The sequence below is a fragment of the Pelodiscus sinensis genome, chromosome 1, assembly GCF_052426305.1.
Source record: "Pelodiscus sinensis isolate ZL-2025 chromosome 1, ASM5242630v1, whole genome shotgun sequence".
Taxonomy (NCBI): Eukaryota; Metazoa; Chordata; order Testudines; family Trionychidae; genus Pelodiscus; species Pelodiscus sinensis.
Genome location: NC_143052.1, coordinates 78,885,488 through 78,901,775, shown reverse-complemented (window position 1 = coordinate 78,901,775; position 16,288 = coordinate 78,885,488). Strand labels below are relative to the sequence as shown.

The window sequence follows — 16,288 nt, the reverse complement described above, 5'->3', positions numbered from 1 at the left end:
GTGAAGAAAATCAGGGCAATTCAGTATTTGGATGGAAGAAGTAAGAATAAGAGCCTCCGGAAAAGGATGCTTTTTCCGGAGGATCGGGGCCAGTCTAGACGCTCTTTTCCGGCTTTTTTAAAAGCCGGAAAAAAGCGGCGGCCATTTTTATTTAAATGCCGCGGGGGATATTTAAATCCCCCGCGGATTTCCCTACGACGATAGGTGAAATTTACATGCCCCTTACGGAAAAGGGGCCAGTGTAGATGTAGCCATGTTGTACGGATGTGAGACATGGGTGATAACAAAAGATTTGAAGAGAAGGATATTGGCGTTCAAGAGGAGTTGTCATAGAAAGATCCTGAGAATAGGATGGATGTAGAAGGTCACCAATGAGGAATTATTTAGGAAGATATAGTCATAAGAGAACCTACTGCAAAAGGTTATACAACGGAAGTTACAGCTATTTGGGCATATCTGCAGAATGAACAACGAGCGAAAAATAAAGACCCTGGTATTTAGCATAATGGATGGTCCAAATAGGAGAGGTAGACCCTACATAGAATGTGTAGATGATACAATAGATTGCTGTGGAGCTAGTCTACAGAAACTAAGCCACTCCACACTGGACAGGGAAAGATGGAAAGAAATAGTGAAGGAGGCATCGGACACCAACGAGCATTGAGCCCATGGTTGTTGTTGATGAAGATGATGATATATAAAATTGCTTAGAAATTGTGAAAACAATTGTGGAATCCCACAATGTCAAAGTTTAGGAACTTACTTTTCAGAATAGAAACTTTAACTCAAAAATCCTTCTTGATTTAAGGTGAGATATAAGTGTAGGGGAGCAACAGTGGTGAAATGAAGATGAGGGGCATTTTGAAGAATGGAAGAAAATTGTCAAATAAATAGTTGTTTAAAAAAAACTAGGCAGATATCATATGAAAGAGTATGAATACATGGTCAGTTACAGCGTGAAAAGAGGTTAATCCTGGAGTAGCCCACAGATCAGATATTCAAAGCGAGGGATGACATTTATTCCCAAACTGGAAGAAGGGTATCACCCTTACAACCTTTGCTGATAACATAATTAAGTAAGACAAGTTCAAGAAGGATTGTACGGGGTACCAAAGGAGGAACTCATGAGAACAGCAGGCAAAATGTCAGTTAAATTTCAATTTAGACAAGTGCAAGATGATGCAAATTGGAAGGAACAACTTAATCTACTTCTAAACTCTGAGTTACTTATGCAAAAATTTGTTAAGTGTGGTGTTTAATCTGCCTCTCTTCTTTTTTATATTCCCTAACAGCCTAATCACTGTTGGCTGCATTTGATGGTGCCTGAGTTTTTAAGGAGTCTGCATAATCTTCTGCAAAAATTTTCAGATATGTCTGATGTTTTAAGCAACTATTCAATCATCAATAATCTAACAAGGATAATCAATGATATTATATTATGTCTTGATTCTGAAAAAAATAAGGTATATTTCTAAAAGTTTCCCCCCTTTACATTAGAATTTTATACAGGAATTTTTGTAGCAGAGTACATGGGTTGATATGGTGACAAAAAACCCATAACATCCCTGTGACCCAGGCTGCTTTAGGTTCTGTGTTCTTTGTTTCAATTCCTCTTCAATGCAACTACTACTTCCCCTTTAAGGATGTATTGAATTGGCCAATGTAGAGATGTTAGCTATTAGCCATATCAAGTGAGAAAATGTATAAGCTAAGATTATGATTTTTTTCATATAGATCATGAAGTCATGGAATCTGTGACTTCCAGAGCCATCCATGCCTTCAGCCATGGGGTGGCACGGCTGGAGCTGTCCACCAAGATCTGCAGCTCCCAGCTGCCCTGAGAGAACGCTCAGACAGCAGCTCCAGGAAGCTACAAGTGGTGGGGGCCCCTTCCGGGCTCTTGAGTTGGGGCCTTTGCAGTCTCTTACCACTGCAGGGCAGTGTGAGGAACCTTGAGCCCTAACAGTGATGCATATTGGACCTTTCTCCCAACCCATTTTGTCCCGAATATTTTTATTACATATCATGTACAGGTTCCAGGCATCCATGATTTTTTGTTTATTGCACATGACCTGTCTGACTTGTATTAAAATATCTGTGACAAAATCTTGGTCTTAGGTATAACCACTTAAAAAACTTCAGAGGGATTACAATGTATAGGATAACCAAATAATTATGCAGTAAAACTCCAATTGTCCAGCATCCAGTGGTCCGGCACTTCTGATAGTCCAGCACCAACTGGAACCCAAAAGTGCTCTGGCCAGCTGGACAATTGGAGCTGCCCAGAGGTATCGGCAGAGAGGGGGCGAGAGGGAGGCAGCTGTTTAAGGCAAGCGGACGGGGGGTGGCATGGTGAGGGGCAAACCCCCCACTGTGTTGCAGGGATGCGGAAGCCCCACGCAGCCAGCTTGCAAGCGGGGAAACTCAGCCGCCAGCTTGTAAGAGGCAGCAGCGGAGAGAGAGTGAGAGGCAGGCAGCATTCCCTGCCTGCCTTAAACGGCTTCCTGCCTCTCACCCCTTCTCCACCACCACCGCCGCTTGCCAGCTGGCTGCACGGGGCTTCCACCATCTCCCCGCAGCACGGCGGAGGGTTCGCCCCTCCCTGCGTCATTCCCTGCCGACCCCCCCATGCAGTGCGGGTCCCGGGAGACCCGTCTCAGCACCCCACCGGAGTACCTCCCGATACTCCAGCATATCCAATAATCCGGCACCCCTGGATCCCAAGGGTGCTGGATGATCGGAAGTCTACTGTATTCCGTATGTTGTCAATGTGTAGTCCAAAAGTTTAACTCTTATACTCAAGATAAATGAAACTGGTCAATGTAAATAAGTATGAGTCCTCATTTTTGCATCAAACTTACACTGGAATCCTAAACATAATTACAAATTTTAAGTCTAAAATATGGTGAAAAGATTGTGATAAACTAGTAAGATTATACTAATCAGTTTCAGAAACCTTAATATTGAATTAATGGAAAAATAGAATTCTACATTATGGTGGATCTTCCTTATTCCAGTAGTTTCTGGATACGCTTCAGGAAATCTCAGTCTAGGGGTGTGTCTAGACTACAGAGTTTTGTCGACAAAAGTGGACTTTTGTCGACAAAACTATACCTGCGTCTACACTACCGCTGAGTTCTGTCGACATAACGTCGACAGAACTCAGCAGTTTTGTCAACGCTGGTAAACCTCATTTTACGAGGCATAACACCTTCTGTCGACAGAGTTCTGTCGACAGAAGGTGTTATTGCATCTAGGGTTGTGTCTAGACTACAGGGTTTTGTCGACAAAGCAGCTTGCTTTGTCGACAGAACTGAATGTAGTCTAGACACTCTTTGTCGACAGAAGCTTTGTTGACAGTATCTGTCGACAAAACTTCTGTTGACAAAAGCCTGTAGTCTAGACGTACCCTAGGAGTCTGATTCTAGCCTTTTTGTGAATAAGAGTAATGAAAGAGTTAAATTTGTTAATTACTTTTAGGTATACGCCCTAATGTGTCTAATCACATTCTGAGTTACATTGCCCGGCTATGCGTACTCTATATATGACTAATGGTTTTGTTAATAATGAATTATACTTAATTAAAAGTACTAGGTGAGAGATCCTGTTGAAGACAAGATTTTCACCCTCTGTGCATAGTTACCTTTGATCAGTAGATTATTCCCATTTTATAAAGAAAAAGAGATGCAGAGAGAGGTGAAGTAACTTGCTCATTACACACAGCAAATCTATGGCAAACCTCAAAGTAGAACCTGATACCCTGACTTGCAGTCAGGTGCATTATTTAGTTGCTGTGGTGGTGATTGTATTTAATTACCTTTCCATTACAATCCTAATTTTGTAATTTAGCACACACCCAAATGTATCTGTGATTTCCCCATGGTCTGCTGCCACAAGTTACTTTTTTTAAATTAAATGTGATTTGACTTAAATATTTATCTTTAAAAAAAAAAAGGCTTTTAGATAAATGGAAATGAGAAAAGAAATCTCTGTAATTTGAAGGAACTTCCAAGGAATTCCCTCCCTCCCCCTGCCCCGGTTAAGATCTAAGTAAAGCAGAACTCTGTATCTGAAAATTTTAATTTCATGTGTGCATCACCTATTGGAATTCCTTTGTAGAGTGTCCACTGTATTTCTCTTAAGGCCAGATTTACCAGAATGAGTGTTTTTGTCTGAAGCTTTAAAAAAAATTGAATTCTATCTCTCTCTCTAGAATTTCATAAAAGAAAATGGTCATCTTTATGAAGAAGGCAGGTTCATTCCTGAAGAATTCTTTAGGCGCTTTAATAGCACCATTGAAGTCTACAAGGATTTTGCAAAAACGTCAGATCACAGTGACTGTGTTCTGCCATCAACAACAAAAACACCAGAGAACAGTAAGATCATAAAATTATTCCCATTTATGTTGGGCCAGCTCCTCGAGTGGTGTAAATCTGGTTTAATTCCTTTGAAGTCAGTGAAGTGATGTCCCTTCAGACTCCTGTCTAAGGATTTGATCTATTAGTCTCATGTTTTTTACTATCAGTGGCTATGTCTACACTGCAAAGAAAAGTCAGAAACAGATACGCAAATTGCAATTTGCGTATCTTTTTCCGCTTTTTTTCCCAAAAGAGCCAAATTTCAGAACAAACTCCTTTTTTGGAACATTCCTTATTCCTCTCCTGGAGAGGAATACAGGGATGCCAAAAGAACACGTCCTTGGACACAGCAGGGCTTTTCCAGGATGCCTCTGGTATCCAGGAAGAACTCTGCAGTCTAGACATTGCCTGTGACAGCAACTACTAATGTCATGGCTGAAGTCATACTAGTAGTAGGAAGCCTGGTAGGAAAAACGGGCAACACTGTATGGCACTGTTTATTAATAGAGCCTTCATTTATTTCAGTGTACATACTCAGATTGTTTTTATATCAACAAAAATATCCTGGGTTGTTCTCTTAGGGTGTGTCTAGACTACAGGGTTTGTCGACAAAAGTGGGCTTTTGTCAACAAAACTTTACCTGTGTCTACACTAACGCCGAGTTATGTCGACATAACGTCGACAGAACTCGGCGGTTTTGTTGACAGCGGTAAACCTCATTCTGCAAGGAATAACGCCTTTTGTCGACAGAGTTCTGTTGACAGAAGGTGTTATTGCATCTACACTGTTCTTTGCGTCTATACTCTCAGATCGACAAAGTGGCTTGCTTTGTCGACAGAACTGGATGTAGTATCTGTCGACAAAGCCTCTGTCGACAAAAGCCTGTAGTCTAGATGTACCCTTAGGGTACATCTACACAGCAGCATTATAAAACTGATGTTATTCCGAAATAATAAAATGTGTGTGTCTACACTACAAGCCTTTATTCCAAAATAATGTTGAGCAGGAGGACTTCTTACTTTGGCTCATGGCAACCCTCATTTTATGAGGAGTAAGGGAAGTTGACGGAAGAGAGTTCTTCCTTTGACTTTCTGCTGCATAGACAGCACCAAAAGCTGAATTAAGCTATGTCGACTTAAGGTACACAATTTACTTAGCTGAAGGTGCATAGCTTAATTTGACTTTAGCCCTACTGTGTAGACGTGCCCTCACACTGTTCTTAGTGCTGTCTTTTATCTTGCACTTTACTTTTGCTTGACTGGGACAGTATGATCTTTTTGTAAAAGTCTTTGTAGATACTGGGCCAATTCAGAGATGATGTCTGAGGTGATATAGTTTTAAGCACTGGTAAGCAGATGTAAAGGAATTAAAAGGTGGTGTTTATAGACAGTGTCTGGAACAATGTATACTGTAAATAGCACAATCTCTGAATTTATCCATTCCCCCTAAAGAATATTGTGGATTTATGATATAGAGAATTGAACAAGCTCAGGTTAGGTTCTTGAATGAATGATCGTGTGAATACCTGGTTTATGGTTTGCTCTAAGCATTAGGGAGGAGATAGCCTTTGAGGTTTTTAATCAAGGCAGCAGTAAGATGATTAGAGACAGAAACTTAAGTACATAGGGAACTCTATCTGCAAAAACCTAGGTGCCTAATGAGGTAGGCAACAGCCAGGCCAGGATTTAGTGAACCAGTTATCCCTTACAATGAGATTTAGGCACCTAAATCTATGGCTTAGATTCCTAAGTACCTTTGTGAATCCAGCCCCTATAGCCATAATGTAATACCATATGTTAGTAGATTAGAGTAGCCCTATAGCTAAGTGCCTTACATAGGGGGAACTATATTTTAAGTTGCGTAATACTGGCACTCATTTTCTATTTAGATCCAAGAGTCACTGTTACAAAGCCATTTTTGTTACCTCCTGTTGCTGCCAGCTCTCTTAGGAATGACAGCAGTGACAGTAAGAGTAAGTACAAATAACTGAACTGATACATGTATATTTCCCTTTAACACTGTTTTCTATGAGCACTTAGAGGAAAATAGCTCTAATTGTGCAAAGCAGATGAATCATGCTAATGTCTGATGGTATATCATATTATCAGTAATTACACCAAAATGAAATGACCGGCTTCAGTCAGATTCCAAGAACACCACACAGTTGCAACTACATGGTGACTTTCAAAAATTATACAATGCAGATCTCTACATTCTGATCTGCTAGTGCCTTTAGGACTTACAAACCATATGACCTCAACTGACATTTCTGCCTAAACATTTAATTTTTAGTGGACAGAAAATGAAACAGTTGCAAAACTACTGCTGAAGGGGTTTTTTTGTGTGTGAACTCACATCATGATACTAACTCTATTGATTTACAGTGTCAACTCTGATGATTCTAAACAAGTGATCATTTGGATACAGCATATTCTAATAGGCCACATTCAGATGGACTTGTTTTCCTCTCTTTCCAGTCTTTGTATAATTACCAGCTTAATGGGTGCATATTTAAGAGATGAAGTTGCATGTATTTAAATGTATGTGTTCTCTAGTTTTTAAACTTAATTAAAATTGCTGCAGACTTAAAAGATGCTACTTTCTCTTTACAGCAACTTAAAATAAACTTTAGACCTAGGAACCCCTGATCTGAGGGGATGAACACAAAACCAGCAAATTTTTAGTATGTTATTTAGATCAAGGGCTTGATTTCCCATCTCTGGAGCATGGGGCGTCTGTCAGAGCCTGTTGGAGGCTGAGGTATTGCTCAGATATTTGTGGCAGATTTAGAGCAATACCTGGGTGGACATCCAGAGTCCTGATTTCAGTGTCCTAATGATAGGAAAGAAAGATGTTTCCCATCTTCTGCCCTTATAAATTACCTGTGGGAGGCATTGGTAACATCACCAAATCCAGTGATCCCTCCATGCATGGAGCCCTGACAGGGTGGGGCTGATTAATCACCTGTGCTGCTACACAGCTTAGAAGGAACACTGACCAAATCTGGCAGCTGCTGTGTTGGAATGAAAGAAGATGCAGGGGGACAAAAGAAGCCATCTCCCATAGTAATTTCTGGTCTGGTACCAGGAACTAGTCTTTCTTGCCAGCATCCCAGATTGTAACAGTATTATTTCCTCAGTGCCTTTTCTGCATCAACAGCCATACCATGCTGTATGTCCCTTTCCAGCTCTTTTTATTTACTTCATATCTATCTGGGTAACTAACTATGTGGTGTAGTGGGGAAGCAGGGTGAAAGATGCTGCTCCTGTTGAGGGAGGCACAAGGAAAGAAACCTGTGGCAGCCTGTCTGCCTGATAAGAAAGAAAGTACATCCTGGCCATGAGACAGGAGAAGCTACTAAGGATGCACTTCCTCCACTCCCTGTGGGCTCTTACGCAAACTGACTCTTTATTGTCAACATTTCTGCACCCTGCTTGTCTTGTGGCTCTACAAACCAGTCTCTAGCTTCCAGATGGTTTGCATCCATAATAACTTCTGGGCTGTCTCTTTAGGAAGTGGGGATGGGGGAGATTTAGGGTTGGTCTGCTCTTCAAGGCAGGGGTGTAATTCCAAGCTCAAGGAGGTATATCTGTACTAGCTCTCATTGAGCTAGCTACTACAAATAGAACTGTAGCTACTGCAGCACAAGTGATGGAAGCTACCCTTATTTCATGGGAATTAGCAAAATCTTTTGAAAAAAAAACCAAATAGTGTTCATGGTACTACAGAGGCCACCTACAGAAATTGCAAACTGCAAAGTTCCAGAAATAGCTTCTAATGCTTCCCGAGCATCCACACAATTTGCAAGATGTACTATTTCCAGAGTGCTGACCATTGCACTCTGACATAGAGCAGCTGCCAGATGAGTACTCACTAATGAAACATGTACCTGGCACTTCAGAGGAGCCTTCTTCCCGAGTCTCTTGAATGACTGAAGGAATGCTCCCTTCCTCTCAGGCGTGGCCAAAATGGTCAACTGGCCGCCCTTAGAAACTTGAAACACAGGGAAAAGAGCAGATCATTAGGCATCCCCAGAATAGCTAAAGGTTGCAGGAGTCTGTCCCTGTTAAGGATGTTTAAATGGAGGGTATATGTTGGCCCAAACCTGCTAAAATTCAGGTGTTTTAGTGACTCTTACCATTCTTTGGGTTTGAAATTTCTACTGTTAGGAAGTAAAATGTGGCAGACCATTGTTTTTAAACTGAAGTTAAACCGGAATCACTATTTTCAGAGGGGTAGCCAAGTTAGTCTGCAACTGGAAAAACTTAAACAGCCAATAGTTAGCAGCACCTTAAAGACCAACAAAACCTGTAGATGGCGTCATGAGCTTTTGTGGGTATATTTCATGGGTGTTTCATCTGAAGAGCTTCCATGAGTACAATCCACTTCTACAGATGAAACACCCACAAAATGTACCCACAAAAGCTCATGATACCATCTACAATACATGTTTTGTTAGTTTTTAAGATGCTGCTAGATTATTAGTTGTTTAAGGATTCACTATGTCCCTCTTCACTTCCCCTCGCTTAATCTGAGCTTCCTTCTTCTCCCATTACAAACTTTATCAGCATCTCTCAAACGCCTCTGCTTTCTTTCATGCCATCTCCTATTGATTGTAAATTGTTCCTGAGTGTATCTGTAAGGCCATTAACCTTTTAGGTCTTTAAGAGGGAATCTATAGCAATCTGTGCTGTGATTCATACAGAAGACTAGCAGGCAGGCTTGAGAAGTCATATGGGAGTAATGTAAATTAAAATATAAACACTAGAACATAATTGCATATATTGTACCAGTTTCCTATCTTTTCTCTCCAGAAGGGGCAGGTATCATGTAACAGGGCTTTTCTCTTTTGTTTTTTGGAAGGACCTTCCCAACTGTAGATATCAGAAATAAGTAATATGTGATAAAACCTGCCATGATTAGTTTCAGTATGTCACTCCAACAACTTCTGAAAACTCAGTTATCTTTAAACAAGTTTACAAAACAGAATTTGTCATGACCTGACACATATTTAGAAGATTGTGTCCCACGTGCCCTGCCTCCCCAGGTACAAACCTAATTGAGTATTTCCTTCAATTCTCAAATTCCTTGAGTTTGTGTAAATACTAAAGGAAAGGAAAACTCCTGAGGCCTTCTTATCAGAAATGAGACTTTCCAATAAGTTTTGTCTAATTTGAAATCAAACTAGTTTATCATAGAATCATAGAATAATAGGACTGGAAGGGACCTCGAGAGGTCATCGAGTCCAGCCCCCCGCCCTCAAGGCAGGACCAAGCTTCGTCTACACCATCCCTGACAGATGTCTATCTAACCTGTTCTTAAATATCTCCAGAGAGGGAGATTCCACCACCTCCCTTGGCAATTTATTCCAATATTTGACCACCCTGACAGTTAGGAATTTTTTCCTAATGTCCAATCTAAACCTCCCCTGCTGCACTTTAAGCCCATTACTCCTTGTCCTGTCCTCAGAAACCAAGAGGAACAAATTTTCTCCTTCCTCCTTGTGACACCCTTTTAGATATTTGAAAACCGCTATCATGTCCCCCCTTAATCTTCTTTTTTCCAAACTAAACAAGCCCAGTTCATGAAGCCTGGCTTCATAGGTCATGTTCTCTAAACCTTTAATCATTCTTGTCGCTCTTCTCTGTACCCTTTCCAATTTCTCCACATCTTTCTTGAAATGTGGCGCCCAGAACTGGACACAGTACTCCAGCTGAGGCCTAACTAGTGCAGAGTAGAGCGGCAGAATGACTTCACGAGTTTTGCTTACAACACACCTGTTGATACAACCTAGAATCATATTTGCTTTTTTTGCAACAGCATCACACTGTTGACTCATATTCAACTTGTGGTCCACTATGACCCCTAGATTCCTTTCCGCCATGCTCCTTCCTAGACAGTCGCTTCCCATCTTGTATGTATGGAACTGATTGTTCCTTCCTAAGTGGAGCACTTTGCATTTCTCTTTATTAAACCTCATCCTGTTACCTCTGACCATTTCTCTAACTTGCTAAGGTCATTTTGAATTATGTCCCTATCCTCCAAAGAAGTTGCAACCCCACCCAGTTTGGTATCATCTGCAAACTTAATAAGCGTACTCTCTATCCCAATATCTACATCATTGATGAAGATATTGAACAGTACGGGTCCCAAAACAGACCCGTGCGGAACTCCACTTGTTATCCCTTTCCAGCAGGATTTATCACCGTTAACAACAACTCTCTGACTACGGTTATCCAGCCAATTATGCACCCACCTTATCGTGGCCCTATCTAAGTTATATTTGCCTAGTTTATCAATAAGAATCTCATGCGAGACCGTATCAAATGCCTTACTAAAGTCTAGGTATATGACATCCACCGCTTCTCCCTTATCCACAAGGCTCGTTATCCTATCAAAGAAAGCTATCAGATTAGTTTGGCATGACTTGTTCTTCACAAACCCATGCTGGCTATTCCCTATCACTTTATTACCTTCCAAGTGTTTGCATATGATTTCCTTAATTACCTGCTCCATTATCTTCCCTGGGACAGACGTTAAACTGACCGGTCTGTAGTTTCCTGGGTTGTTCTTATTCCCCTTTTTATAGATGGGCACAATATTTGCCCTTTTCCAGTCTTCTGGAATCTCCCCTGTCTGCCATGATTTTTCAAAAATCATAGCTAAAGGCTCAGATACCTCCTCTATCAGCTCCTTGAGTATCCTGGGATGCATTTCATCAGGACCTGGTGACTTGCTGACATCTAACTTTCCTAAGTGATTTTTAACTTGTTCTTTGTGTATCCTATCTTCTAAACTTACCCTCTCTCTGCTTGTATTCACTACGTTAGGCACACCTCCAGACTTTTCGGTGAAGACCGAAACAAAGAAGTCATTGAGCATCTCTGCCATTTCCAAGTTTCCTGTTACTGCTTCTCCCTCCTCACTAAGCAGTGGGCCTACCCTGTCCTTGGTCTTCCTCTTGCTTTTAATGTATTTATAAAAGGTCTTCTTGTTTCCCTTTATGCCTGTAGCTAGTTTGATCTCATTTTGTGCCTTTGCCTTTCTAATCTTGCCCCTGCATTCCCGTGTTGCTTGCCTATATTCATCCTTTGTTATTTGTCCTAGTTTCCATTTTTTATATGACTCCTTTTTTATTTTGAGATCATGCAAGATCTCCTTGTTAAGCCAAGCTGGTCTTTTGCCATATTTTCTATCTTTCCTACACAGTGGAATTGTTTGCTTTTGGGCCCTTAACAACGTCCCTTTGAAATACTTCCAACTCTCCTCAGTTGTTTTTCCCTTCAGTCTTGCTTCCCATGGGACCTTACCTACAAGTTCTCTGAGCTTATCAAAATCTGCCTTCCTGAAATCCATTACCTCAATTGTGCTGGTCTCCCTTCTACCTTTCCTTAAGATCATGAACTCTATTATTTCATGATCACTGTCCCCTATACTGTCTTCCACTTTCAAGTTCTCAACTAGTTCCTCCCTATTTGTTAAAACCAAATCCAGAACAGCTTCTCCTCTGGTAGCTTTTTCAACCTTCTGATCCATTAAGACTTATGATCCATTAAGACTCATTTAAATATGTACATTAACAAATGTGAAAATGTAGCAGGTAACTAAATACCGGTGTATTTAGTTTCAATAACTGTTGCTGAAAGCATTGTATGTAAAAAGTCTATAAACACATCAATGCATGCCGAGACTGGCATTGCAGAGTAAGTGGAGAATTTATGGTAGGTTACATATGCTATCTTAAGTAACATGTTATCAAATAATTTCTTTGCTGTCTGCAATCTCCAACAACATACATACCTTCCTTTGGATGATTATTCATTTTCCCAGGAATATATGGAGTAAGACTTTAAAAATGGGAACACCCATAGCTTTGGGTAATCCAAACTCTAGTTGTATAATCGTAAAACGTCCAAGAAAGAAGAAAGCTAACAAAATAAAGATGTTTTTTAACCCGGGCAGAAACAATTCTGCATTATTCCTGAGTAATCCATAAGAACCATGTTGGAATTACTTTTAATAATTAGACATGTGTGCCTTAAGATGAATGCACAGCAATTTGAATTATTTCCATGTTTATTCAAAGGAGTCTAGTTCTGGTTCCAAAACCCCTTAGGTCTAGTCCCAGATGAGATTAAGCTATTGGTTGAGTAATGGCTCTGAATTTATGAAATGCACATCAGAAAACCCCTCCCAAATTCAGATTAGTACATTAACTCTGTGAATTGTGGGAGGGCTTGATGTGTTACATAGTCTTCCAGTCAGTCTCTATTCCCTAAGATAATAGAAACTGCAAATGCTACGGAAGGAGAACATTCAAAGACAGCAGATTAATCGCTTGGCTCTGTATTTAGTGTTTCCTTTCCATTCCACACAACTGGCTGCCGTGTTTAGCTGGATTTTTCTTTTTTTCTTTCTCTATACAATATCTACTCTTTCAGTAAACAGTAATCAGGTATCATTTCTGGTTGACTGTAATTTCACTTCATTATTTATACACCTGCAGGGTCCTAGCAGAGTTCAGTCTTGGTCAGAATCATGGTTAAACTCAGGGCCTATATTTTATAAACTGAATATTGTAATCTACCACAGCAGCCTCTCTTTTCCAATACTCCATCTGAGGTTTTCCATGTAGCCTCATAACCATTTCAGCAGCAGTTCCTGATACTGAATAAAACTGGGTGAAAGCTGTTTAAATCAAGTATCCTGTAGCTAAATTTGCAATTTAGATGGTGGAACCCTAGAGGCTACTCCCACAGGATTTTTCACATCCTGCCTTAACTAAACAACCAAGGGTCCAAATTCAGGCCTCAGCCTGCACACAACTTCTGCAGTTATCAGTGGAAATTGGTTATTTGCATATAGGATAGGACTGGTGAAATAGTAACAAAAAAATTCCTGTAAGTTTTTGGCATGAATATCAACTCCAGCCAATACCCTTCTCTCCCTCCCCCCGCACACACACACTTTGAAGGTGTATCTTGCACTATTTATCTCAGTTACCTGGGATGGTGAGAGCTGCCATATTATGTGCACAAATAAGTTATTGTTAACAATGGTACTCTGAAGAGATTTTTTTCCATAAAATAATCTTCACTAATCATGCTTTTAATTACAGAAGAGATGCTCAACTTCCCTAGCAGCCTCAGCCTGAATGGGATAAGCATAGCATTGGCGTCATTGTTTTCTCTTCTTATTGGCTTTACTTTGGGAGCCATCTGTTGGAAGGTGAGAAATATCAAAAGTATCTGTTTAGGTTACAAACAGACATCCTGATTTAAAAAACTAGGGGCATTGAATTACGTAACACTCAAATGTATTGGCCCCTGTGTTCTTAATCAAGAGAATCTCTTTCTCAAAATTACTAACTCACTCCTGCCCTTACTCTCAAATTAAAAAAAAAAAAAGACTGCTAATAAAATACATCTATACCTGAAATTTAGGAACCAAGATCCCCACACCTTCCTAGTTGTCCCAATTTATCTTGCTCTGGCAATGCTTTTCCACCTACTGAAGCCTTGTCTACTCTGAAAAGGGGTTGCTTTTTAACGCTTAGCTGAATTGTCAACCATAGCTATTAACTATTTGACACATTCCTGTGGCACAGTCAAGAGTTTGGTGGCCCAAGAGTCCAACATCAGAAAAGACTTGATGAACCCATGTAATACGGCATATGCCTCTGGACAGAATTTTATCCCGGATATTACAAACCACCTGTTCATTGGAATATCTTACAGCATTCTCGTGATGTGTATGAAAAGTGCAAGACAGTGTCTGCAGACAATGGCTCCGGTAATCTGTAGACCTGAGCAACCAAATGAAGTCATTCCACTTTATACCCAATACAGGATGTTAGCCGTTAGTGTGAAAAGCCTCCAGGTTTGCCTAGTTTGAGTAGCATACTACACGTTTTGAAGCCATGCAACAGTACAGAGAGGATACAGCTCAAATAGATCCTGAATTTTGTCATGCTGAGATGTTGATTCCAGAGGGCTACGTCTACACTGGCCCCTTTTCCGGAAGGGGCATGTAAATTTCACTAGTCGTCGTAGGGAAATCCGCGGGGGATTTAAATATCCCCCGCGGCATTTAAATAAAAATGGCCGCCGCTTTTTTCCGGCTTTTAAAAAAGCCGGAAAAGAGCGTCTAGACTGGCCCTGATCCTCCGGAAAAAGTGCCCTTTTCCGGAGGCTCTTATTCCTACTTCAAAGGAAAAGGGGCCAGTGTAGACGTAGCCAACGTGTTGTAAACGACCCATGACAGATGCTGCAGTACAATGCAATGGAGAATCTCCACATGAGAAACTGCTGAGTGTGGAACCCAAATAGCAAAAGCTGCAGACTGCTTTGATGGTTTCATTATTCAAAGAGATTGGAGTTGCGGGTGGACCTGATCCTGGATTTGGCAGCTTTGCCTTTGATCACAAAATATGGAGGCCAACCTTAGCCGACACAGTCACCATTTGCAGGAGTACCTCATAAAACCTGTTGAGGCTCTGTACTAGAAGAAGAGCAGCAGTAGCATAGTCAAGGTCTGAGCGCGAGAGATCACCAAGCATATTGCTTATTGACCTGAATTTTGCTTTTTGAAATACATTGCCCAACAAAAGAATGCAGTGGCCTAGATACAGTCTGACACTAAATCCTGAATTTAGAAAGGTGCCAATCTTCAGTTCCACAGACATATGTGGGCAGCTGTTCCATTGTGCAGCTCTCTAATTGAGTCCAGCAGAATGTGAGGACGCCTACGCCCTTTAAGCCCTTTCACAGTATGACTAGATCAGCTGAGTCAAACGCAGCCTTAAGATCAGTATATGCTATGTGCAGGGGTTTCTTGAACTCACAATATCTCCAACAACAAGTGGAGGGCCAAATTGATGACTAATGTGGACTTATTCCTCGTAAAATTGGATTGTGGTGGGGGCAGTGCTTGCAATGTAGCACCGTCTCCAAACATACCATCAGAACATGTGCAAATACCTTCCCTGGCACAGACAACAAGGTGATCAGCCTGTCGTTCTTGCATTCACAGTACAATCCCTTCCCAAGGTGAAATCACAATACTGCCCTTCCAGACAGTTGGCAGGTCTTCAGTTCTCCATACCAGGCAAAAGATTGCCAGAAGTGATTCTGCTGCAGGGTCAATAGCACATTTTAGCAGGTCTGGGGAGATGCCAGTAAGCACTGCCTGCACATCATCCATTTTTCAGTTTACAGATTTCATACTTCACTTCCAACATTGGTACATCAGTGCAAGTATCTGGTTCTGAACCCACAGTGGCTGCCAGATTGTGTCTCTCTGAACAAGTGGCAGCTGAAGGGGTGGTTCTGGGCATTGTGATAATGTTCCACCCACCATGAGAGGATGTCATCATGTGGGTTACATGGATGGCTTTGTTATCCACGATGTTGTTTGTTGCAACTTCCTCTTGGCCACTGAGGCTGCAGATTGCACAGCATGCCAGGTTTAAGTCTCCCCTGACTAAGCCAAATATAATATAATTTGCCACTTGGATTTAATGATCACAGCACGAGAGGGTGTTAAACTTTTGCTTCAGTTGCTTATGACTTAATTTATCACCATGATGGCAGGCTGTGGCCTTCAATTTAATTGTCTGGAAGTCCTCCTCTGGTAGTCATGGTCAGCATGCAGATTGGTAAAGGATGGAGGGAGATAGAGGCCAGGCACCCACAATGTCATCTGACAGGTAGACTAGAGAAGAAAAATCTATTGCTAATATTGGTACAAAACCTGTTTGCTAAATCCAACATATGGTGGAGAAGTGCATTGATGCCAAATTTCTTCAACATCCCAGAAGTCTTATCTGCTTGTCAGAGCATCAGTGCTGCATGGGCAACCACTAGGTTGTGATCTGTGATTGTGGCATATTCCATACCTGTGAGATGCTGTGGTCTAACTACTTGTGAAGG

The 16,288-nt window shown here is 41.1% G+C and overlaps 1 protein-coding gene across 5 annotated transcripts in view; it reads left to right on the top strand.

Moving 5' to 3' along the window:
- The window catches only part of KITLG (KIT ligand), a 91,287-nt gene that overhangs the window by 66,989 nt on the left and 8,010 nt on the right, over positions 1-16,288 (top strand). For 3 of the 5 annotated variants that reach the window (XM_014568994.4, XM_014568993.4, XM_014568996.4), the window contains exons 4-7: positions 1,293-1,463; positions 4,214-4,376; positions 6,247-6,330; positions 13,477-13,586. In XM_014568994.4, the coding sequence (XP_014424480.3) occupies positions 1,293-1,463; positions 4,214-4,376; positions 6,247-6,330; positions 13,477-13,586 (528 nt within the window). The remainder of the gene's footprint in view (positions 1-1,292; positions 1,464-4,213; positions 4,377-6,246; positions 6,331-13,476; positions 13,587-16,288) is intronic. The other 2 variants (XM_014568995.4, XM_075932868.2) reach the window with 2 other exon arrangements.